General features: G+C 39.3%; 1 protein-coding gene across 1 annotated transcript; it reads right to left on the bottom strand.

Moving 5' to 3' along the window:
* Positions 1 to 1,789: 1,789 nt before the first annotated feature.
* Positions 1,790 to 17,479, bottom strand: LOC143852799 (epoxide hydrolase 1-like). Its single transcript, XM_077362402.1, has 4 exons — positions 17,037 to 17,479; positions 16,755 to 16,937; positions 12,213 to 12,451; positions 1,790 to 2,161 (listed from the first exon to the last, which is right to left on the bottom strand). Exons 1-4 carry the CDS (start codon positions 17,316 to 17,318, stop codon positions 1,915 to 1,917), a joined length of 951 nt encoding a protein of 316 aa, XP_077218517.1. The 5' UTR covers positions 17,319 to 17,479; the 3' UTR covers positions 1,790 to 1,914.
* Between the last annotated feature and the right edge of the window lie 8,079 nt (positions 17,480 to 25,558).

Raw genomic sequence — 25,558 nt, 5'->3', positions numbered from 1 at the left:
CCCTTTCACCCTTTTTCAACCACTCCTCACTCCTCTCCCTCCCTCACTGCTTCTCTCATCACTTGTCGGGCCATGTTTGGCCACCATGAAAAAATATTCCATGGAATATATGTATGTGGGGCCAGTCTTGATAGATGGGTATTTTCTTTGGTTTTAACCAGTATTTAGGAATTTGTGATGTCATCTCTACTTTTGGGTTTAAAACTTGGTCTCAAATTGATGTATAGAAGACACCTTTTGGGTTAACATAGAAAAGTGATCTGTAGTCTGAAAGCTTAGTCGCATGATGATGTTTATATTTGGGATTTGCTAGGGAATTTCTTGAAAGGCATTTCACGGCTGGCTGTTGCACTAGAGAGCAGCCACACATAGGGCCAAGGCACTCAATGGGTGTTTGCTAGTTCTCTTGCAGTGAGCTAGAGTTGTTTTTATCTTGGATACAACTGTCATTTCATTTAGGCCCTGGTTGGATTAATAATTTTCCTGGAAAGTTTGGAAAGAAAAAATATTCCAAAAAAACCCTACTAATTTACCCACAATAAAAAATGACTTAAACCAACCCTATGAGAGACTTTCAAGTTATGATAAATATGCCACCAAATTACCCCATAATCATATCATCTTCCTCTAAATTGTAAGAAAGAAAAAGATCTTCCTAAAGGGTCCGTTCTGTTACGCTACTTGTTCGGGAAAAGAAAAGGAAATGATGTGGCAAATGGAAAGGAATTGGAATGGAAAAGCGGTGGTACGAGCGTTAACTGTAAAGGGAAATAAATAGAAAATATAAAATGACACATACTGTTGATAGAAAGCACAGGGAAACCTTACTAAATTCAACATAGATATTATATGAAACCAATGTTTGGCAATCTATGCATCTAATATAGGGACCACATTTTAGAGAAAAAAAAGAAAAAATTCTGTCGAAAAAACTTTTCTTACAATCCAAACAGGGTCTTACAATATAAGTTGCTACAGTTCATGCTACATGAGATATCAAATTTGGATTGCACCAATTTCAGTGTGAGTTAGTATTGGACTCACACAAAGTAGGATGGTTCCCATTGCCTGCACCAATTCCAGTGTGAGTATCAAGAATTTTCTGTCCATGCTAGTGATACTAGCAACCTCCCTGATTTCGCTTCACCTAAGTTGTTTTATTCTTTTTCTTGAGAAGGTTTTGATTCTTCAGACATTGAAAGGAGGCGATAGGTGAAAGGCTATGGAGAGAGTCACTCTCACGATCAACTATGAAAGGCAAATTTTGGGTCGCACAAAGAGACAACATGTGAACTCAAAACCGTTGATCTTGTAGTTATAGAACATCGTGAGGCAACCCAAATGGTCATAATCTGATACAGACCAAGCCTCCAATGCATAAAGGCATAGAACGACAAAAATCCAGCTAGCATTTTGTTGGACTTTAAGGTTGCCTTTTGGATCAACAAATCTGATCCTGTGAGTCAATGGTTAGGATATATTCTATAGTCCCAAGTGAGGATTTGTGCGTGCAATCAAGACCGCTGATCTTTTAAAGCATCACGAGGTAACCCAAGTGCTCTTAATCCCTTGTTATCCCATGGATAAGTACAAAAAGCCCAACTGTTTAGCTTTTGTTGGGAAAATCCTAAAAGAAACCTAAGGTGCTCTCAACGGCATTTCACTGAATTTCTGGTATTGGGTCGGACCAAAAGATCTGATCACTTTTTAGCATTTTTTTTTAGCATATACAAACAATTGCAGAAAGCTTAAAAGAGGCTGCAACCATGAAAGTTCAGAACAAGAATCATAATACAATACTACGATTTTATTAGATTATATGCTACTGCAATTTGATGAAGTGACTTTGGGTCTCTTTATTAAAGCCTACAAACACAAGTTTACTAGAACACAATGCGGAGACATATAAACTGATCAGAACTTCTTGATGAAGTTGTAGATGTGAGTGGTGATTTCTTCGGGTTTTTCCTGATTGATGAAGTGACCCACTCCTTCCATCACAACTACGTCCTCCAGAAATGGTACATCTTTCTTGAAGCCACCCTTGTGTATATAGTCTTGTACACCTGGAGTATGGTAAGTCAGGTCCAAGTCTCCTATGATAAACTTCACTGGAACTTTCAGTTTCATCCCGGTCCATGCCGCTGAGAGCTCCCAATTTCTGTAAAGCAATACAAAACTTACTATATATAATCAAACAAATTTTTCAGTAGAGTTGAGAGAAAAAGAGGAAGAGCTACACCATTCATATATGAGAGGCCTGCAACATTTACTACATATTATTAAGCTACAAAGAGAAAACATACTCGAATCAATTTTCAATAAAAAACAGAATACAAGAAACTAGTTCTAAATGAGAAATCAGTCTTTTTTAATTTTCAATGAAAAACAGAATAAGAAACTAGGTCTAAATGAGAAATCAACCTTTTCATTGTATTAATTAGCTTTTCCCATATCTTTTGGATCTGGTTTTCAGAACTTCTTTCTCATTTCATTGTTTTGATTAGGTTTTTCGGTATGCATTGGATCTGATTTGCAGAACTTCGAATTATATGTTGATTATCACTCAGGTTCTCACTAAACTGGAGTTTTTGGAATATGGGTTTCCAAGATAAAGCAATATAATGGATAGATAAAATACTTTGTCTAGCTTTTCCCATATCTTTTTTATCTGATTTTCAGAACTTCTTTCTCATTTCATTGTTTTGATTAGGTTTTTCGGTATCTATGGGATCTTATTTGCAGAACTTCGTATTATATGTTGATTATCACTCATGTTCTCACTGAACTGGAGTTTTTGGAATATGGGTTTCCAAGATAAAGCAATATAATGGATAGATAAAATGCTTTGTCTATGCTCAACAGAACAATTCTCTGTTGCATCAATAGCACGAATACCAAGCTACTCGTTTCTAAGAAAATGACATTGCTTAGGGGAAGAACCATATAAGTAGACAATAAATAGTGGATTAATGAAAATGGCGTCGATGTTGATGTTCCCTATTTTCAGATGCAAGTGAGCTGGTTTTCTCTTGCTAAGTATCTTGAGAAAATTGTTTTGTAGCTGCCAATATCTTTCCCATAAATGTATACCTACTTGAGCCATTTGGCTTCTTTTAAGTTCATCAATTACGAAAGATCTCATACAGTCTAGGACATTAGGTCTGAGTATCAGTTCTAGTGAGAGTCCCTTACTTCTGGATTTCTTTCTAACATTACTATACCATCTCAGAACTCCTAATTCAATGAGTGCTCAAACCGTTGTCTAATTTCCTGCCCATATCCACTATCACATACTCAGCTATACACACAGCACCAGTAATAACTAGTTTTCTAAAATAGAATGGACTATTTAACCACCAGTTCCCCAATGCATCTCATATTCTCCCTTACATATCCTTTATTTTACCCATCTATTGCAAGGCATCCATAACTGATATTATTTCTCATCTTATCACTGTGCCTTCTCAGGTCTTTTGTTCAATTCCCCAATTGTCCTTGATGCAAGACATGCATATTCCCATCTTATGACTATGCCTTCCCATGTCTGTCTTCTAAATGGAATACCAACAAAAATGGAAACAAGAAAAATTAGCCTGGTGCGTTGGAACAGGCAATACAAGATGAGGACTAGGAATAACTGAAAAAGGTTTCTGACATGGGTTAAATAATTAACCTGTTAAAGGAGTGGCATACATTACTTATATGATAATACCCTTTTATTAAGGGTGTGGTGGTAAAATATACCATATTAGTATAAATACCATTGTAACCCTCAATTCTAATTTTTAGTTTAATTAGAAGAATGATTAGGAGGGATAATGGAAGAGAGAACAACAGAAGAGCAGTGTCGATTGAAAAAAGTTGGATGCTTTTATATTTAGTCAATAAATTATAATACCCAAAACACCCTTACTAGATAGACATACACGCTCCACTTCTAACACTATCCATCAAGCTGGAGCATGCATACTATTTTTTATTTTTTTTTGAATGGTTAGGAGCATATATACCATTCATGCCCAACTGGCTATAAATCATTTGAAATTGACTTCTAACCAGTCCCTCAGTGAACCCATCACCAAGTTTCTCTTTAGACTTAACATTGTAGTACCAATGATCTTACTCGCGTCAATGTCTATGATGAAATGTTATCCAACTTCAACATGTTTGGTTCTTTCATGAAACACAGGATTATTGGCAAGGTAGATTGTTGGTATAAATCTTCATAGGACTTGGAACAATAAAGCCCATCTAATGTAAAAGAGACTTTGTCCTTTACTTAAATCATCTCACATGTATAGGTACTCAGCTTCATCAGTGGATCTGGGTACAATATTCTGCTTCTAGCTCCTCTACATTACCAAGTTGCCTGCTAACAAGGTACAATACCCAGACGGGTGAACTTTCGAACGTTTTGATCTCCAGTCCAATCAGCATCAGAAAAACCAATGATATCCAATTTGTCAGAGAGTCGAACTTTACCTGGAACACTTTTTTGTGTATCTCAAAATTCTATATACCGATCCTACTGTTGCTTTCTTGGTGAGTACATGAACTGACTAACCACTCCAGCTGCAAAGGTTGTGGGGCAAGCCAAATGAAAGTTTAAGTAGATCAACTTGCCAACCAAACCTCTACGTTGTCCTTGATCACTTCACAATTCACCTTGACCAGCTTCAAGTTTCCCTTAGGATCCATGGGCACGTCATATGGGTTTAGTTCCTAACATACCTATCCCCTCTAACAGGTCAGTTACATACTTCCTTGGAGAGACTAAGACTTTCTTTGGATCTGGCCACTTCAATATCTAAGAAGTACTTTAGATAACCAAGGTATGAAAGACCCAATAAACCCTTGTCTCATTGGACCCAAATCTCACTTCGGACTACTTCAAAGGGACTAGACTTATGATTCCGGACTCTAAAGTAAGCGACACTATGATGCTTTCCTAATTCACAAGCCTCAAATTCAAGTTGAAATATTGACTTTAATGATTGAACTACCAATTGTAACCAGAGATAAGATAGATAGAAAGTCACTGCAATAAGGAGTTAAATTCATCATGGAATCTGGTCCAAATACACTTCCACCGGAGGTGGCTGACTGTGTATTACTATATGAAGGCATATGTTGTGGATTTTCAGTACAATCACTAGCATAAACAACCTGATTGGCCCATGCTGGCTTCCCCAACTTACAAAGATTTTTCAACCTAATGGTTGGTTAGGCCAAAATGAGAACATTTTCAATCCAAACCAGAGAAACAATTCTCACCAGACCTACAACCTCTACCTCGAGTACTTCTAGAGCCCCTACCACCTCTACCAGTAAATGAACATCCACAACGCCTCTTCCACTAAAAGAATCTCCACAACGCCTTTAATCGATTCCCTTCTCTTAACATTATAAAATAAAGAGAGTTCTCTTGAAACATAGATGTTGAAGGTGTTGATGATGAAAGAGTGGCTCTCTATCCCGTGAAAATACATTGCTAAGATTAAGAGAAGGGTGTTATGGGCTAGGATCTAACTCTGAATGGCTTGAAAGCTAGGATTTAATTTCGAGAGAAACTTTGCCACCTGGAAAGCATCTTGTTGCTTTTTTGTAAGTGAAAATCATTGCCAAGAGGCTAATAGAGACTAAGCTCTTTCTAGATGCTTTTAAGAGTACTACACTACTCATTAGCAATTTAATCACCTTGTTGATCCGTGAATATATTCTCATACAACTAATAGATCCAAGATATATTTTGATCAATAGCCTTCCAAATTTATTTGGTTGTATCAACAAACATCGCATTAGCACTAACAATTGATTCCAAGATATTCAACAGCCATGACATGACCAGATAAGTCTACTAAATCCATTCCTCATACTTGTTCAAATCGTTTTTTGGAAGGGGATTGTCAGTCACAAATTCCAATTTGCCTCGAGCACCTAGAAATAATTGCATAGATTGAGCCCAAAGTAAATGTGTACTATTCAGTTTCACAGAAGTCATTTGAAGACCAAAGGTGTCAGACATGATCAATATTGAGACCTTAGATTCATTACTTCAGGTCATTATTCCCACAAACACAAATCAAAGCTATAGATGACTCGGATCTCTTACAACGCTAGATCCTTTCTCAGTAAGCATTACGAACGGTATCCAACCCTTCCCCGACAACCCCCAGACACCAAATGGCCAGAACAGTTGGGTTGCGTCCATTGTTTCAAGGTTATTTTGGGTCCCCAAAGGGCTGGCCGAAGTCGGCCGAAAAAATAGTGGGGTTAGATCTGGCCAAGGTCTGGGCGGCCTAATCTGTGCTGACAAGTTGCTGTCTTGTTTTCTGCCATTGAACGGCTCTGTTGGCGGAAAACATTTAATAATGAAAACACACATCTAAACCTAGTATCTGCAAAAACCCTCTCTCTTTGAAATCTAACAAAAACCTGAATCTTTTGATATTATCAGAAAACAAACATAAAGGCAAAAGTAAACCCATTCTCCTTTGTTGTTATGGCTAAACAGAACCATAATTCATTCAAAAACAAAGGAAAATCAATTCCCTTCTGCTGTGATGGAAAAACAAAACAGAAACTTAACTCGTCCTACTCTTATTGATCCTACGTTTGCACGGTTGGCTCTGATACCAACTGTTATTTTGGATCTTTTAGAGTTGCACAAATAGAACCGTGTAGAATACAAGAGAGATTAGAAACTTACCTTGATCAGCCAAGGCGGTGATCGATTAGGATGGGTCTTTTATTGCCTCTCTGGTATGTCTGATCTCTGGTGGGGGTGATCTCTTTTAAGCAGGTTAGATGGTAGCAAAGACCAACCCCTTTATTTATAGAAAAAGACCTCCGAGGGATGTAGTTGGCTTAATCTAATTAACCAACGGATGTAGTTGAATCTAGGGCTACACTAATCATCCATGTCTCAATAAGGATGCGGTGCATTGATTACCTTTATACCCATCACTGTGGAAACGGGTAACTCCAGTAATTTCACATCTAATCGCATTTTCAACCTAGACCATCAGTCTTAAATCAAAGATTGCCCACATAAGATCTTACATATAGCACCAATATGAGATCATACACAACACATGCAGCAGCACAGATCTGCACTGGACTTCCACCTTGCACTAACATGCACCTTCACACTCACACTCTCATAAAGAGAGGCTCACAAGTCACAAAACACACAATCTATGGATGACTGCACAATGCAACAAAAAAGCCTAAGAAATATGGATCAACCAACTAAGATTTGATTCACCAAAGAAAAGAAAAAAAATGAAGATGAAGAGGAGAGAAAATAAAAGAGCATTAACTAATGGATCAGATGCTATTGGGAGCTGATAAAACAGGACGTTTAGCGGTTTTTCAACGAATTCCATCAAAGTGGCGTCTTGAACAAAGAGGTAAACACGAATTTCATTACTCTTATTCCGAAGAAAGAGGGGGCAATCGAGTTAAAAGATTTCAGACCTATCAATCTTGTTCATAGCTTGTACAAACTTCTGGCTAAAGTGCTAGCTTGGAGACTTAGTACGGTGATGGAACAAGTAATATCAAAGTTTCAAGGGGCGTTTGTGAACAAGAGACAGATATTGGATGGGGTCCTTATTGCCAACGAGGTTCTTGATTCTATGAAAAGAAATGGTGAAAGCGAGATTATAGCAAGAATTGACTTGGAAAAAACCTATGATCATGTTGAGTGGGGGGTGCTTGATTACGTGCTAGAAAAAATGGGGTTTGGCTCAAAATGGATATCTTGGATAAATTCGTGTGTTTCAACAACTTCTTTCTCTATTTTGGTATATGGTTCCCCCTGCGGTTTCTTTAGGAGTTCTCGTGGCCTTCAGCAAGGTGACCCACTGTCTCCCTATCTCTTTATAGTGGTGGTTGAAGCTCTGAGCAAGCTATTCTTGAAGGCTGAAAGAAAAGGATTACTAATGGGTCTTAAGGCAAGAATGGTTCCTCTCCTATTTCTCATTTACAATTCGCTGACGACACGTTGATGCTTTTAGGGGAGGGGCAGCAGTTTATGGCCAATTTAAAGAGGCTATTCCGGTGGGTTTGAAATGGCTACAGTTCTAAAAATCAATCTATCAAAGAGCGTTACTGCTGGAATAAATATGACACCTGAGACAGCAATGGAGCATGCAAGTATTTTGGGATGCGTTGTAAGTTCATTCCCTATAACTTATTTGGGGTTGCCTTTGGGGTTTGGAGTTCCAAGAGCTGGAATGTGGGATCCTGTCATTCAAAGAATTGAGAGAAAACTGGCAACTTGGAAGAAGAAGTACTTATCGTTTGGAGGGAGAATCATGCTTATTAAAGCAGCTTTGGCTAACATGCCAGTTTACTATATGTCCAAGTTTAAATCCCGGCAAAGGTGGCGGCTCGGATAGAGAAATTACAACATAACTTCCTTTGGGAAGGATCTGAGGAGGGGAACAACCGGTTGAAACATCTGCTAAAGTGGGAATCAGTTTGTCACTCCAAAAAGAAGGGGGGCCTCGGGATTGGAAAGATAAGATTACGCAATAAATCGCTAATGAGAAAATGGTTATGGAGATTTGGAACCGAGAAGGATGCTTTGTGGCATGCTATAATTGGGGACAAATATGGAAGAGGAGGTGGTGACTAGGTATGTGGGGCACCATCGGGGCAAAAAGGGTCGGGGGATTGGCGTTATATACACTCGGTGTGGGATCATTTTAGTAAGCTCATCAGATTCAAGGTGGGAGTTGGTGACTCTGTGCGGTTTTGGTGTGATTTATGGCTTGGGGAATCGTGCTTGTGTGGTTCATTTCCCACCCTATATAGTATTGCTTCAGATCGTAATGCCAAGATATCGGACTACTTTATTCGAAATACCGAGACAGACGGGATTTTCTGGGATATTCAGATGAGAAGAAATCTTAAGGAAAATGAGATCGATAGCTTCTCGAGTCTTCTAGACTCGATGAATTCTATTTACATGTATGCTTATGTGAAGGATTGCTGGATCTGGATCCCGAATTCTGAAGGTGTTTTTCTATGAAATCGTTTTTTGAGAAATTGGATGAGGATACTTCCCAACATAATCGCTGGTGGAATTGTTGGAGATCATACATTCCACCTCGTGTTGCAGCTTTTGCATGGGCAGTATCGCATCGTTGTACTAACACTTGCGACAGATTACAGGCAAAGAATGTCCATCTTGCCAGCTGGTGCATCTTGTGTCAAAAGAATGTGGAGACTCTGGACCATGTGCTATTATTATGCCCATTCTCTTCATCTGTGTGGATGGATATAATGAGATTCTGTGGAATGTCTTGGGCAACATTGAATAGCATATCAGAAACTTTGAAGAGTTGGGGAGGCGCATTCAAGGGATGTATAGGAGAAACGTTATGGTATTCTATACCCTACGCTGTGATTTGGTTCATCTGGTTGGAACGGAACAATAGAATCTTTAATGGTAAATCTAGGGCAGCTCCTCATATCTCCCTCACCATTAAGATTGCCATTATTCAGTGGGCGAAATGCAAAGGGGTTCTCCCTTATTCGGTTGATCAGACCTTACAGAAGCCTCAAATTGTTTTCCGTGAAAGAAAAGTGCCAAAAACTATTGGCCCACTGTAGATCGCACCTCCTAACGGATTTTATAAGATAAATTTTGATGGAAGCTCGTTGAGAAATCTAGGCCCAGGTGGAATCGGGGGCGCGCTACGTGACGCAAATGGGGTAGTCATCATGACTTACTCAAGGCCGGTTGGGTTGTGTGATGCAAATGAGGCTGAGGCAAAATCATTACTCTTCGGGCTGAGAAGGTATAAGTCTCACAATATGGGTCCTCTGATGGTAGAAGGGGACTCCACAAATGTTATTGCGTGGGCTGGGGGCAGACGTGCTGGGCCATGGAGACTAGCAAGCACTGTGGAAGAGATTAGAGACCTTGTTCGAGATATCCGCCCACCATTAACGCATAGGAGACGAACAACAAATTCAATGGCGGACGTTTTAGCAAAGGCGGGTGCAATCCGATCAGACATGGAAATATCTTTTAACGATATCACGGGGATTACATAAGATTATAGTCTTGCTTTTTTTGTACACTCACAGGGACAGCTTGTCTCGTGTGTCAATTTGTAAATTTTTACAGATGAAATGAAATAGTTACCTTCTCAAAAAAAAACTAATGGATCAGATGCTATATCGTACCATGTTAGCTTAATAATGAAATTGACTCATTCCGAAGGATTTTCATGAGGAAGTCAAAGAAAACACACCAATTCTGACATTCCAATAGAAAGTTTGCCAACGATATCCTTAAAAACTGTTAATTCTGTTCAATTCCCTGACTTCCAAGCAACATGGACTGCACAATTTCAAAAAAAGTTTTGAATAATCCACTGCTGGAAAGCTCTCAGAGTATTCCAGTGCCAATTATAGGACCACATTTCATATTGCACGAGGGATACATTGCAGTTTTACTAGACACTGAGTTGCTGATACTGGACAAGGTTTAACACATAACTCATATGTGTCGGCAAGGTTTCATCAGCCCCTTAAGGCTGAAAGTTAAGAATCCAGCATTCTGCTCCTTCCCAACTTAAATTTGAGCATGAACAGTAGTAGGGAACTCCCCTTCTCAGCACATTAAAAACAGCTCAAATTTGTCAAGATTGGAAAGAACTCAACCGATTGAAAAGATAGTAAAAAGATTAGACACTGATTCTGAAAGGCAAGTTAGGATCTTCTGGAAATTAGAGAGGCATGGGTTTATTATTTTGAAGAAAATTGAAATTTCCCAAGAACTAACCCAATATTGATGATATCCAATGCAACAATATTTTTTTGTGCATGGCTATGTGTACCTGAATAAGTGTGTGGGTGGGTTGGGTGTGTTTGGGGAATTGGGGGATGTTGAGGAAATCAAGAAAGAAAATAAATGACATGAAGAAGATGCTAATGATAGTTCAGATCTAGATCCACCATATTGTGAGAGTATAATTGAGATAGTAGTAACCACAAAGTTTCTAACCAAACTTTATATTGGTTTTGATACACAGTTTAAAAATCATTATGAAACAAAATACACAGCATGATAAAATTAAACTACCAAAAATCAACACAGCTAAAACAAGTCATCTGGTGAAGCAAGTTGCATGTTGCTGGAGCTGATGGAAATATGTGACGATGTCTTTAATGCCTTATAGCTGCCTAAATGGTTAGATCCGATTTAGAATTATTTGGTTACTGTGAGGATAAATAGATCTCCAATAAGCCTCTTTGGATGAACATGTCAAGAAAATTAGGGCCACGTTTGGATACCCACAAGATTTAGATTTGGATTTCTCACATTTGCTGTTGAGATTTGGAACTGGATTGGATCCTTCAATTTCCAAAGCAGCTGCAACAGTGAAAAAAATCTGATTTTCAAATCTTTTCTGCGAGACATTATTTGGAAATCAATATTTCAAATTTTCACCCTCGCTGCTCATCCACCTTGCTGCAGCAACAGCAAGTCTTCCCTCCCTCCCTCCCTCCCTCCCTCGTACAACATGAGCATGAGGATGATAGATGTATTTTGTATCCAAAACTCAAATCCAAATACAAAAACATGATTTATCCAAACGTGACCTAAATGTTTTCCAACGAATTTAACACTTTTTTTAATGATAGAAATTTAACAATCATGAGTTATGCCACATGGTATCACTGATTTTATGCACAATCACATATGAGTTATGCCACATAGGGTCACTGATTTTATGCACAATCATATGTAAGTTACAAATCATTGAAACATACAGGCAGCTATACGTTTCAATGATGAACATAAAAGCATCTTCTGATGAACATATCAAGCTAATTAAATGTTTTCCAATGAATTTAACAATTACGAGTTATGCCAAAGAGTAGCACTGATTTTACCAAAATCATCTCTAAAGTTACAAAGCATTGAAACATTTAGGCAGTTATACTTCCATGTGAAGCTAATTAAATGTTTAACAACTACGAGTTACACCAAAGAGTTGCAATGATTTTATGTAGAACCATATCTAAGTTACAAATCATTATAGAAATTGGGAATATGGAAAAAATTTGTCAAAGATGCGTTCATATCTATGAAGAAATTGGGAATATGGAAGAATTCTGCCTTACTATTATACCAATATGTTTCAGATATTGTCCAAATAAATCAAAGTTTGTAGATAACATACAGGTCTAAAGCTCTATAGTAGTTTATTCCTCCAGTAAAGCCTGTTTTTTCAAATTTGCTGGCGTAATAACTAATGTCCTCTTCTGACAACCAGGAAGGCAAGGTAACTTGTTTATCATCCAAATCTTCGAGGGATCCTTTAGGCATTACAAATGGACCCGGATTGCGATACGTTAGAAATGTGCTAAGAAGTTTTGCAGTATTAACGCAAGCAAACTCTGCTTCTGCTACTCCAGGTTCCTACAACATAATTAAACAACGGGTTTTTAGAAAAGAAGATAGTGACTGTAAGGAAGAAATTAAAGTATCACCGACAATGAATAACTATGAGCGAGCAATTAGAAGAAATAACAAAGCACTGTAATAAATATATTAAAAATTGTAAATTAGTCTCAACATTTGACAACTTCCACGATGGACAAGAATGCATGATTTATGATTTATCTGAAAAAACAACAAATCTTCGAAACAAAAGGGATGTGGCTGCAAAAAAATGGACTTCTCATGTTCCTTTTGTGTGCCATCTAATATTAAATAGAATGTGGTGAAGTTCTTAGTTAAATGTTTCCAAACACACGTGCACACACACGCGAGCGCGCGCGGGCGCCCACACACACACACACACACACACACACACGATATAAATAGAATATTTCCATCTGCCAATTATTCCCTACACACACACACGATACAAATAGAAAATTTCCATCTCCAAATTATTCCCTAGGCACTAACACCTTGAACACTTTTTAGACATTTTCTAACTAAAAATAACTTACAAAAAAATCCTCAATAAGCTAGAATCTTTTAAGAACAAATAATATTAATTTTCCACAAAAAATAACCTAAGTTCATCTAAAATTGTAACACTTTATCCTAAATTGTTCTAACCATAAACCTTACCTACTTCAACTTAAATCTCAGCATCCACCAAAAAACAGGAACTCCAGAAGTACCATAAAGCAGAGAAGCAGGATTCGTACCTGGAGTTGGGGATTCGGGAATCCCCGAATCGCGAATCCGAACCGTGATTCGATTCGAATCCCCGATTCTGGGGAACCCCGATTTCCAATTTATGAAAACCTCGATTCCCACTTTATAGGAACCCCGATTCCCAGGCGATTCCCTGCGAATCCCCATCGAATCCCAACTCCCCAGCGACTCTCAGCGATTCCCCTGCGAATCTCCGGCGATTCCCCGACGATTCCCCGTCGAATCCCCGTCGACTCTTTGGCAAACCCACGATTTCCGCTTTCAACCATCCCGGGAGCCTTCGATTCCCGCTTTCGAATCCCGAATCGAATCCCACTTTCGATTCCCGCCTTGGCAACCTTGCCATAAAGTCCCACTTCTAAAACCCAAAAAAGGAAATTCCAAAAATTAAAATAAAAATCCCCAAATTTGATGAAAAATTCTTTCTTCAAATGCGCTCCTTCCAATTTCCAGTTAGAAGGACCTATGGGTTTGCTCTGTATCAACTAAGTAATTAGTGGCTAGTTCTCCCCTCAATCTTGCTCCCATGATGTCAAGGCAGATGGGTGGATCCACTTCTTTCGGAACTGAATTCAATGTACAACGAAATGCATTATTAACAAAAGAGACTAGATTGAAGAAACGCATGCTGTCCGATCATATAAGCCAGAAAAATTCATGCAAGAGTACACTATTTATACCATTTCCTCATTCCAGATTAATAACATTTTTTGGTAGGTAAGCTGTGATTGAACCTCCGACCTCCAAGTTGAAGAACAAACCCTTAACCCATCGAGCTAGAGCTCAATCCAGATTAGTAACATTCAATGCTATCTCCTATCTACAAATCAGCTATATAACAAAAACCCACTAATGTACACGTCTATTGCATGTAAAGATTAAAGAACAATTCCCACATATTGGCAAATTATCAACAACAACAAAGAGACAACAGTATTTCGGATCAAGGAGAGAAAAATACCCAACTCATACGCAAATTTCGAACAGAGGAAGCACATTACAGTACAGAGCCAACATATTTAGCACCATAAAAACTCTTCGAACCACTCAAAATGAAAGAGCCCAATGGAAGTATGAAACGTAGAAAGATGTAAAAGAAAGGGATTTTCACTAAATCTTGGATATTTTCAATTAAGCACTTTTTTTTTTTTTTGGGTGCGTTTATATAAAGCACTCAGGAGAATAAACAAAGAAAGAGATAAAGCTAAGAGAACGAGGAGATCATCCTAATCAAATCAAGTTACCTAGTCTAACCTAACTATCAAATCCACCACTAACACAATTTAACAGTCAGATCTTATGAGATCTGATCTTATTATGTAATATGGCTTACCAAACGTTGTGGATTGAAAATCTACCAGCCTTCGATTACAACCCCCCTCCAAAAAAAAAAGAAAAAATACAGAACAATCCATAAATTTGATGTGCACACACTGTCAAGATGATGATAAGTTGTGGAATGTCCAATGATGATAGTGACTGATGCTGGTTGGCGAAGAAAATGTCGCTTGTAGGACGAGTAGTAAAGAGGGTTGGGAGGGTCCGGAGCGTCGATGGCGAGGCCACATCAGACAATTTGGAATATCGATCCTCATAAAATGGTCACTAGTGACGGATGCCTCAATGGGCACAAGCGGCCTCAATTGGCAAGTCATCAGGTTATGGTTCGATTTTTAGCACCGATCCTCATAGAAATTAGAATACTATTTCACGCATTCACCACATTAATAAAATCAAGGCATTTCAACCAAAAATAGCTTGTATTTTAGGCATGCACCTCTAGGGCTGCACATGGTTCGGTTCGGTTCGGTTCGGTTTTGGGGGATTTCTTGAACCGAACCGATGCCATCGGTTTGGAAAATTTCCAAACCGTAACCGAACCGTTTGGGGGTCAAACCGAACCGAACCAAACCGATCTTGACCGGATCTGTTCGGTTCGGTTCACGGTTTTATCCGATTTCCTTGAGTTGGATTACTGCCTAAGTTATTCTTTTGGTCTTTGGTGTTATATTTCCGCCCATTTATTTACTTGGAACCGCCCAGTTTGGTCGGTCTCTTCTCTTTCTAGTTAAATACATTAGATTTGGGTGTGCCAAGTAAAGAAAATTGATATATATTTAAATACATTAGATTTGGGTGTGCCAAGTAAAGAAAATTGATATATATATGATTTATAACAAAAAATAAAAAATGGCAAAAATACCATCGGTCCATCGGTTCGGTTCGGTTTTTCTGGTTGAAATTTTTCTAGACCGTGACCGAACTGATCCAAACGGTTTATGGAAAACCGAAACCGTGACCGAACCGATGCCACTAAAAACCGAACCGAACCAAACCAAAAGGCTCGGTTCGGTTCGGTTTATCGGTTTAGGCGGTTAAATGTGCAGCCCTATGCACCTCATAAAGGCGCCTCTGTTCAAAAAGAAAATTTAGAGAATGAAAAGATATAGGAAAGAGAGCAACAATGAGTGAGTTGGGATGATGATGACAATTTTCAACTATAGTGCAAGAACCCGTGTAGTTGGACAACGCAAGACCCTTTTTGTGGTGTTCATATCAAATTTGGAGAGCGTATTTTGCATATGGCAAAGGAAGACTGAAGGGTGTTTTTTGGTAAGTAAGGTGTGGGATAAAACCTCCGGTTGAGGAACAAAGGCTCTTTGAGCTGAAAGCTCAACCCTTTTGTAATGCTATGTCTGGTTGCTTAGGTTGGCTCGAAGAGTAGTGGAATAGGAAGTTAAAGGGAGGAGACAAGCATTTTGATTTGCCTAGAAGTACCTTGGAAATTGTATAGTAGTGTTTGGTTGGACGGCATATACTTGGTGAGTAGGAGAAAAAGTAGGGGTGTCATTACCAATATAGGGAGAGATGACAGAGAGGGAAGAGAGAGAAAGAAAGAGAGCATCGTTCCTTAGAAAATTCAACCCCTACTTTTTCTTTGGTTTTGGAAGAAAGGGGATGAGAAAGAGACAAGCAATTATTATATGATAGACATTCAAGGGAATCAAAAGGGAGTCCAATGCAATTTGACAACCAAACTGTGAGATGGCATGCCAAATCTAAAACAAATTCGGACAGGTGCCCTGTAACCAAATATGGTGCCTGACCTCAAGTACCGTCAAACAGTACCTCCCTGATATTTGATCCGAAAGCTACCCACTTTTTCAGAGGCTGCAGTTGGATCAAAAATCAAGGGTGATACTTTTGAAGTACCACCTTAACGTGACTGGTCGGGCTTCGTACAATTTCTCTCCCTGATAAAGGGACAAACCCTTTCCTTTAAAGTGATCTATTTGCCCTTTCCTTTTACTTGGGACAAATGGTGGGGCCAATATATCATATCGCTTGCAGAGGTATGAAAGGAAGTTGATGGATAATATATGTCATAAAAATCTCGTTCTTGATTCACGCGGAGTAACTGAACACCATGAAGCGGAGTTATCTGACCTAACTTATAAATCTACCATTAACACAATCCAACGGTCAGATCTCATAAGATCTGATCTTATTATCTAACAAAAGAAGCAGAAGCTAGAAGAAGAAGAAGAACCTGGAATCTGCAAATGTAATAGTCATCACCAAAGATAGCCCGAAGGGTCTGGATCGGCTTTCTTTCAGGGTGACGAGGCCTGAAAGCAAAGCTGAGATTGACCAGAGCCTTCACTCTCTCAGGCCTGAACATGCTTAAATACCAAGCTATAATAGCACCCCAGTCATGACCCACTACAAACACCTGTATATGTTCCAAAAAATACTCAAAAAAACATCAAATAAAAGGATCTAACAAAAACGCTACATATACTATAACTAACATTTCCCTTTGCCTTATTACCTGTTCTTGGCCGAGTGCATCAATGAGGGCGATTAGATCGCCTACTATGTGAAATGCGGTGTAGGTGGTGTGAGAAGGAGGTGCGTCCGTGTCTCCATAGCCGCGTAGGTCAGGAGCCACAGCTCGGTAGCCTAGTGCGGCGAGGGCGATGATCTGGTGGCGCCATGAATACCAGAGCTCGGGAAATCCGTGGAGGAAGAGGACCACTGGACCTTCTCCTTTCTCTGCTACGTGCATGTTTATCCCGTTCACCGTTACCATCCTATGCTCTATTCCTTCCATTTTGATCTCTCTCTCTCTTGGGGTGCTGCCCTGCCCTGGGTATTTAATAGAAGCTTCAAAGGAGGTGGTTGAATCAGGCCATAAATTTAGTTCAACGTAATGGGGTAGGATCTTTGTGTACTTTGAACAAGCCCTTTTTTCTTTTTTTTATGGAAACGCGATATTGAACGTGATACAGTATTGAATTTATAATGGATGAAAGTGAGAGGGGCGTAAATACAGTGGCTTTGATTGCAAAGTACACTGGCAAATGGGTGTCCCTGGTGATGAAAGGGGCGTAAATATCATTTCCTAAGTTAGAGTGCATTAACTGCATCACCGCCTCTTGCAGCCAATAGGGCGCCCTTCAGTTTAGAATAACTCTAAATGAAAACTAGAGACAACACATTTAATACTCTTACAATTTTGAATCTGTTTGGGAACAACGCAGATGGCATTAGTAGACCGGCTGTTGCATGAGAGAGCAGCCACGTACGCTCACTTTTCAACATGTTTTGTCTTATTGTCTGAGGTGGCTACTCTATCATGCAATAGCCAGACAGACTGTGAAATGCCTTCTGCGATGGTCCCTAGCCAATCCCTTAAAATTTTGCTATTTACAAGATACAGCAGTGAAAATTTGAAAAGTTGGTGAAAATAACTCATTTAATACGTCTAAAACGTATTTAAGATGCATTTTAAACATTTTTATGTCCAAAAAAGGTTAAAAAGAAGTTAAGAGATGTGATATATTAGCCCAGAAAAGGGTGCGGGTTTATCCTTTCCCAAGGACAAGGAAACAAATGGGCCATAGTAATGGATAAAGGTAAAGCTGGATTCAATTACGATTAAATGAACTGGGGCCCAGTAATTAACAGCTAGTCTTTTCAAGGTTTTTTATACGAAAGTGAGAGATGAAAAAGAAAAAGACAGAGAGTGTCACTGTCAAAACAAGGAACTTCGGATATTATTACCAAATGAAGAGGGAGATTGATTTTGGCACCACCAATTTTTGATGATTGCACGGATTCATCTTGTCTTCTAATGATTAAACAGCTGTCAAAAGGTTACTGCAATTATCAAACTGTTGTAGTCCCAATATCACTAGTCCAAAGAGGAGAGATACAGTGATGATGGTGATGGAGTCTGCGGGACATTGAATTGAAAGCTAAAGCGTGAATACATGGTATGAAAATCTAGTCGATCTATTTCCATTTAATGCGATCAGGTAGGGGGCAACGACCGCTTTAAACTTAAAGAGGTGCATTATTTTCATTGGTGTGGGAATCGACTGCTTTTAAGGGCAGCAAAACTCTCCAACTGTCCCTCTCTCATTCATGACTGTAGAGAGTCAAACTCCTCCACCACGAGAAATCGGAGGATATGAGAGAACTAACTTCTGTAAATTAATCATGGTCTGCTTTTATTTTTTCAATTCAAGGTTTATTTATTGTGACTTCATCATGCTTTTAATCCTCCTTCTCTATCTTAACATTATCATCATTTGATTCAAGATTTAAGGAGGAAACTTGAGAAATGGCATATGGAAAACACCATATTCAAGATTTAAGGAGTTATCAACATTAGCATATGGAAAACACTTCTAAAATATCATCTCCAACAGCTTAAGATTTTTTAGTTATTGGTTGTTTCACATGGTATCAGCGGGCAAGACCTGGGCTCTAAATTCAAAACTCCTTAGTATTAAAAATCTACATGTAATGGCCAACCCAAAAGAGAGGCCACATGTATCGGGTGTCGGCCAACCTTAAAAAGAAGGGTCACACGTGAGGGGCAGTATTGAATTATAAAGGATTAAATAAAGCCATCTCCAACAGCTTAAGCTTTTGGAGTGATTGGTTGTTCACTCGTTGCTTCAAATAAAGAAGGGGTGAAAATGGCTGATCGATTAAGGCTATTTTCACCCTTTTTTGCATTTGTGGAAATACATGCTATCTCTTTTGTTTGCTCGCGCTCCTGTTTGTCTGCCCCCACCTATGCTATGCTTTGCGTGTAAAGTTTTAGGCCTCACCCTTTCAAAAGAAAAACTTGATTTATAAAAGAAAAGGTTTCTGGTAATGCTTTCTTGGAATGAAAGCGAATGACATTTGAAAGAGACATGCTTAGCATGTATTATAGGTAGACAGATACACACATAAAGATAGATAGATAAAGGGCGGTGATAAATTCACCTCCTTTACGTAACCCGTTACCATTAAAGAAAAAGATAGGGGTGTCTCCCCCCTCCCTCCCTCCCTCCAAAAAAAGGGAAAAATCACACTTCAAAAAATTTCTCTTAACATTTGAATTTACAAAATATGATCTGATATGGATAAGATTTGGCAAGAATTCTTCCATCCTACTGGGAGTGAAAAAGCACAAACTCCTCGGAGAAGATATACTTCCAGTTACGGCATCAAACTGAAAATATGCAGCAGGAAGAATGAACCCACCCAAAATGAAATAACCCCAGTAGGATACTGATTATTATTCCTGATTCGCAATCCAAACACAGCCTTAAATCAGATTTGATAGGTAAGGGGATAGTGTTGGGGTGTATTTTGATTGCTGGAATCGGGCACCGGAATTGGCATCTTATTCAAATTCCGCGTTCTTGTGCTTGGTTCAAATTTTTTTTTAAAAAAAAGAAAAAAATTTGAATAGAATCAAGTAGTAGTATTTTTATTGAAATCGTTTTGAATTATACATTTTATTTTATTGTATTTTTCGATTGTTATGGGAATAGGATTCTGATCCAAATCCTCTATTTGGATGCACTTAGCACGGAAGGAAAAGAATATGAGTGCAAGATGGCTAGTATTTGGAAAAGTGAGATGATAAATTCGCACCCCCTGTACGATGATTCACACCCCTGGAAGCATCGAAAGCCGTTATAGTCTGCCTTAATTCACGTTAGAGAGTGCGAATCATCCTACAGGGATGCAATCATGCAAATATATGATTGCCATTTAGAAAAATTTACAACCGGGAAAAACACTTTGAAAACGGGATTCCATTTTGGAAATACAAACGGGTGTGATGTGACTGTTGATTTGACTTTAGCGGACGTGGCTGCAGTAAATGATGCCCGTTTTTTCACTCGAAGAGGAATCCCGTTTTCCAACCGAATGACCGCATCTAAATAGCAAATCGCAAGCGCTGATATTCCCTTATGCTCTGTTTGGATGTTGGTAGATGTTTGGGGATTTAGAGAAGAAGAAGTCAAAGGGAAATCAAAAGAAAATCAGTCAACGAGGAGATTGTGAGCAAATCTCCCCAACGTTGTTTGGTTGGGGGTAGGAGATGTGCATGAGTTTTTTTACCGTATTTTTTAAGATTTTTTTGGGGAATGTTATCAGCACTACTGTATTTTGATGAGGGGACTCCTCACTTTATAAAAAGTATGGTATAGCCCGCACCATAGGACTATCCAAACCGTCCATTAGATGGGCCATAGCCTAAATAGGTTATGCCCCAAAATTATTTCCATTGGTTGATTCTAACCCTCCGATCTATAGAGGGTTAGGATCAACCCTCTAACATTCAGATTGGAGGGTTAAGATCATACTATGAAAATGATTTTTGGAGCATAACCTATTTAGGCTATGGCCCATCTAATGGACGGTTTGGATCATCCTATGGTGTGGGCCATACCGTACTTTTAATAAAGTGAGAGTGCCCTCATAAGAAAACAGTAGTGTTGATAACATTTCCTTTTTCTTTTCTTTTTTTGTAGGAATTTGCTAGCAAACTTCTCCTATGCCACTTCTCGGCATGTGACCATCCTTGTGCAAAGATGCGCACATGGCAAAGGTTGCTAGCAAAGCAAAAATAAGTAAAAAAAGTAATCATTACAAAAAAAGTAAAATAAGCAGAAGTTTTAAAGTTTTAAATGAAAAATTACCTAGAAATGGTTATAAAGTTTAAAAATTACAAAAAAAATACCAACAAAATGTAATAAGATATGACAATTACGGAAAAAACTATAAGCAAAAGTAGAAAGTTATGACAATTACGGTGAAAAATAATTTCCCTGAGAAATTCTCCCATTTTTCCTTCGATTTGGAGAAATTCGTCCGGCGAATTTCGAGGGTTCCACGTCACCCGACAAGCGCCCGACATAATCGACGGTCAAAATTCCCATTTATGCTAAATCCCTACCAAATACCCATCGGGTAATTAGGAGAATTACATTCCCTGCTATTTTACTCAAAAAAACGTAACCAAACAGAGCATTAGGCTATTCCCCCGCCCTGACGGCTGGCTAACGTTTTCCCACCATTTGACTGGTCTCTCTCTCTCTCTCTCTCTCTCTCTCTCTCTCTCCACACACACAACAGGAACAGTTGGTGGGCCCAACAAAAACCGTTGGTGGAATGGTGGGCCCATCTTTGAACAACGTAGGCCCCGCCCATACCACACCATAGGATAATCTAAACCGTCCATTTGATGGGCCATAAACGTAAATAGGTTGCGTCCCAAAATATAATTTCCATAGGCTGATCCTAGCCCTCTGATCTAAATAGAAACTACATCTTATGCAACCTCTATAGATTGTAGGGTTGTGATCATCCTACGGAAATGATTTTTGGGGCACAACCTATTTACATTGTGGCCCATCAAATGGACGGCTCGGATCATCCTATGGTCTAGACGGTACACTTCATTTTCAAAAATATGGGTGGGACCTAAATTGGTACGAACCACACCATAGGATGATCCAAACCATGGACGGCTTGGATCATCCTATGTTGTGGACGGTATGCTTCAATTTGAAAAATATCGGTGGGGCCTACAATTGGACCTTAATGTTAGTGTACGACCAACTCCATAGGATTATCCAAACCATGGACGGCTTGGATCATCCTATGTTGTGGACGGGCCTTAATGTTACTGTACGACCAGAGGATGATCCAAACCATTCATTTGATGGGCCAACCCTTTTGGGGGCACAATCCATTTACGTTATGGCCCATCAAATGGACGGCTTGGATCATCCTATGGTCTGGACGGTACACTTCATTTTCAAAAATATCGGTGGGGCCTAAATTGGGCCTTAATGTTACTGTACGAATCACACCATAGGATGATCCAAACCATGGACGGCATGGATCATCCTATGTTGTGGACGGTACGCTTCAATTTGAAAAAAATATCAGTGGGGCCTACGATTGGGCCTTAATGTTACTGTACGACCAACTCCATAGGATTATCCAAACCATGGACGGCTTGGATCGTCCTATGTTGTGGACGGGCCTTAATGTTACTTTACGACTAACTCCATAGAATGGTCCAAACCATTCATTTGATGGGCCACAATGTAAATAGGTTATGCCCCAAAAATCATTTCCATAGGATGATCACAACCCTACAATCTATAGAGGTTACATAAGATGTAGTTTCTATTTAGATCTGGAGGGCTACGATCAGCCTATGGAAATGATATTTTGGGACGCAACCTATTTACGTTTATGGCCCATCAAATGGACGGTTTGGATTATCCTATGGTGTGGTATGGGCGGGCCTACGTTGTTCAAAGATGGGCCCACCATTCCACCAACGATTTCTGTTGGGCCCACCAACTGTTCATATTGTGTGTGTGTGTGTGTGGAGAGAGAGAGAGAGAGAGAGAGAGAGAGAGAGAGAGAGAGAGAGAGACCGGTCAAATGGTGGGAAAGTGACATATATATGTTAAATCCTAACGTTTAACGTTAGGCAGTGCGGGGGAGAGAGGGGAATATCAGCGCCCCCAATCTAATCTAATCTAATCTAATCTAACTACTATATATAAAGGCAAAATGATCGGTTAAGTTCCTCCACCCTTTGCCGTTATTTCCGCTTGTGTCCCACCTTTTGATCCACACATCAACATTACTCTTTTACCATTAACCACTTTGCTGATATCTAACATCTGTCTCCATGAGAAATTATTTGAGAGTAAAATCGTAATCTACATACGAAAAGTACCGACACAGGGTACCTATCTATGACAATTACAACAAAAAACTACCAAGAAGAGGTAAAGACATATGATAATGAAGAAAGAACTACTTTATATTACTCATGTAGGACACTTGCAAAATATTGATGGATTTCGAACACCTGAAGAGGAACAACAATTATGGAAACCATTATCGATTGGAGGGCTAGGATCAACCTATGGAAATGGTTTTACGGGCACAACCGATTGATGTTGTGTTCCATCACATGGACGGTTTAGATCAACCTATAACCCTCTATAAATCGGAGGGTTCGGGTCAACCTATGAAAATTATTTTTGGGGCACAACCTATGTAGGAAGTGGCCCATCCAAAAGAAATTTCTTTTCTTTTTGTCTGGGATTTACACGTCAGCATTACTCTTTTACCATTAACCCCTTTGCTGATATCTAACATCTATCTCTTTGAGAAATTATTTCAGGGTAAAATCGTAATCTACATACGAAAAGTACTGACACAGGGTACGGGTGTAGACACCCCATTTTGACCTGACCCAAATTTCCCAAAAATTGAATAAATCCCGAAATTTGAGTCCCGAGACCAAATTCAAAGTCCTTCAGAATCAAGTTTCAAGTTTGCGAATCAATTCCGAAACCAATTCCCGAGATCGAATGAAAGTTCTAAAAATCGAGCTCCAATTGCGAAAGAGCCTGAAAAATTCGAAATTACCCACTTGGAAATTATTTCTCAAAATATTCTGAAAGCCCGAGTGATCTCCAAATCCCATTGATATTCTCCGTTCAACCGCCCCGACCTCCTCTTTCATCTGTGCAAAAATTAGAAAATTATCAAAATATGGGTGTGTCAATATCATCTCCCCGGAAAAACATCTAGGAGAAAATAATTCGCCCTTTCCCCTTCCTTGCTTAGACCACCCCCCATATAGCGCAGAAAATATGCTAAGGAGGGCTGTCCGAGGAAGAAAGGGGAGGCATATATATTTTCCCTTTTAGAAGAGAGGAGTGAAACAATCAAGTGGGGGTGCCCATTGATAGGAAGAAAAGGCAAGTAGAGCCTAATGGTAGGAGGATGTAAAATCACCTTGTCCTAGGGGAATTTTGATAAAATGAGTGTTACTTCCTTTGTAAGCAATAAACATGGGCTGTAGGATCTAAAAAGTGAAGTGTAGGGCTTGGATTAGATTAGAGCCTTCTAGATTTTAGGGTTTCTAAAAGGGCATTAAGGCTAGCAGAGGGAAAGAGATGGCTGAGATGAGAAGGCAGCAAATGGAGGGTGGAGATGGGATCAAGGAGGGCACCCTAGCTATTTAATCAAAAAATCAAATCGTGGAGAGGGAGGGGGCTCGATCATTTTCTGCAAAGGAGAAAGAGAGAGAGGTAGAGAAAAAAAAAGGGAAAAAAGGGAGGACTTCCAGCCATCTTCCCCGACGATCCTCGTCGGAATCCGGCAGGCCCCATCCCTTCCGACCAACTCCTCCCCACCCAGCCCATTCATCATCACCGATCTCAGCCGCTAGCACCGCGGATTGCCGACGGCCATTCAGGAATTATAACCAGTTGCACTCAATACAGGTAATACTATCCCCCCATCTGATTTTTTTTATGCTATGTCAATCTTGGAAAATGGCTGGGAATGAGTTGGTTTATTTCCATTCATTCGTCGGAGCAGTGGGTGGAAGGGTGATGACCTTGGATTTTCTTTTCCCTCCCATGGAAATAATAACAGAAGTGAAGGTGTTGTAGCCATCAGGGTAAGGAGTTTTCGGTCAATGTTCCCGGCACTACTATGTTTTAACAGTTGCGTAAACTCAGCTTGCATTCTTCTCTTTATTCTAATTCTAATCAGATGTCTAAATATTCTTCAAAAAAATCAAAGACCACTTGAGTTAACGCAACTGATAAAGCATGTTGGTGACGATATCCCTTCCCTAAGGTAGTCACGAGTATTGATATTCGCATTGCCATAATTTGATGAAGACGCAGATCTAGTATTTCGCCGTATGGTAATTGGATTCCTTTCTTTATGGCAATTTTAAAATTCTTGATGTCTATAGCTTAGATCACTTCTACATGGGTTTGGGATTTAGAAGTTTGGGGGGTTTGGTAATGATAGATGACTAAAAATGCTTAATAATTGCATAAGCCAAATGTGTTTATACTACCCTATTCGATCTTCCATGACCCATGGATTGCCCAAAGAGCTCTAAACTCATACAACAAAGATAGGCTTCCTTGAGGATGGTGTTGTTGCTTAAGGGTTTGGCATCTCACTGATTCTTTGTGCAATTAGATATGAAGACCT

This window comes from Tasmannia lanceolata, unplaced genomic scaffold (genome assembly GCF_043159265.1).
Source record: "Tasmannia lanceolata isolate RefF3 unplaced genomic scaffold, GAP_Taslan_0.1 ptg000019l, whole genome shotgun sequence".
NCBI lineage: Eukaryota > Viridiplantae > Streptophyta > Magnoliopsida > Canellales > Winteraceae > Tasmannia > Tasmannia lanceolata.
The sequence above is the reverse complement of the archived record's forward strand: the minus strand, read 5'-3'. Positions and strand labels throughout refer to the sequence as shown.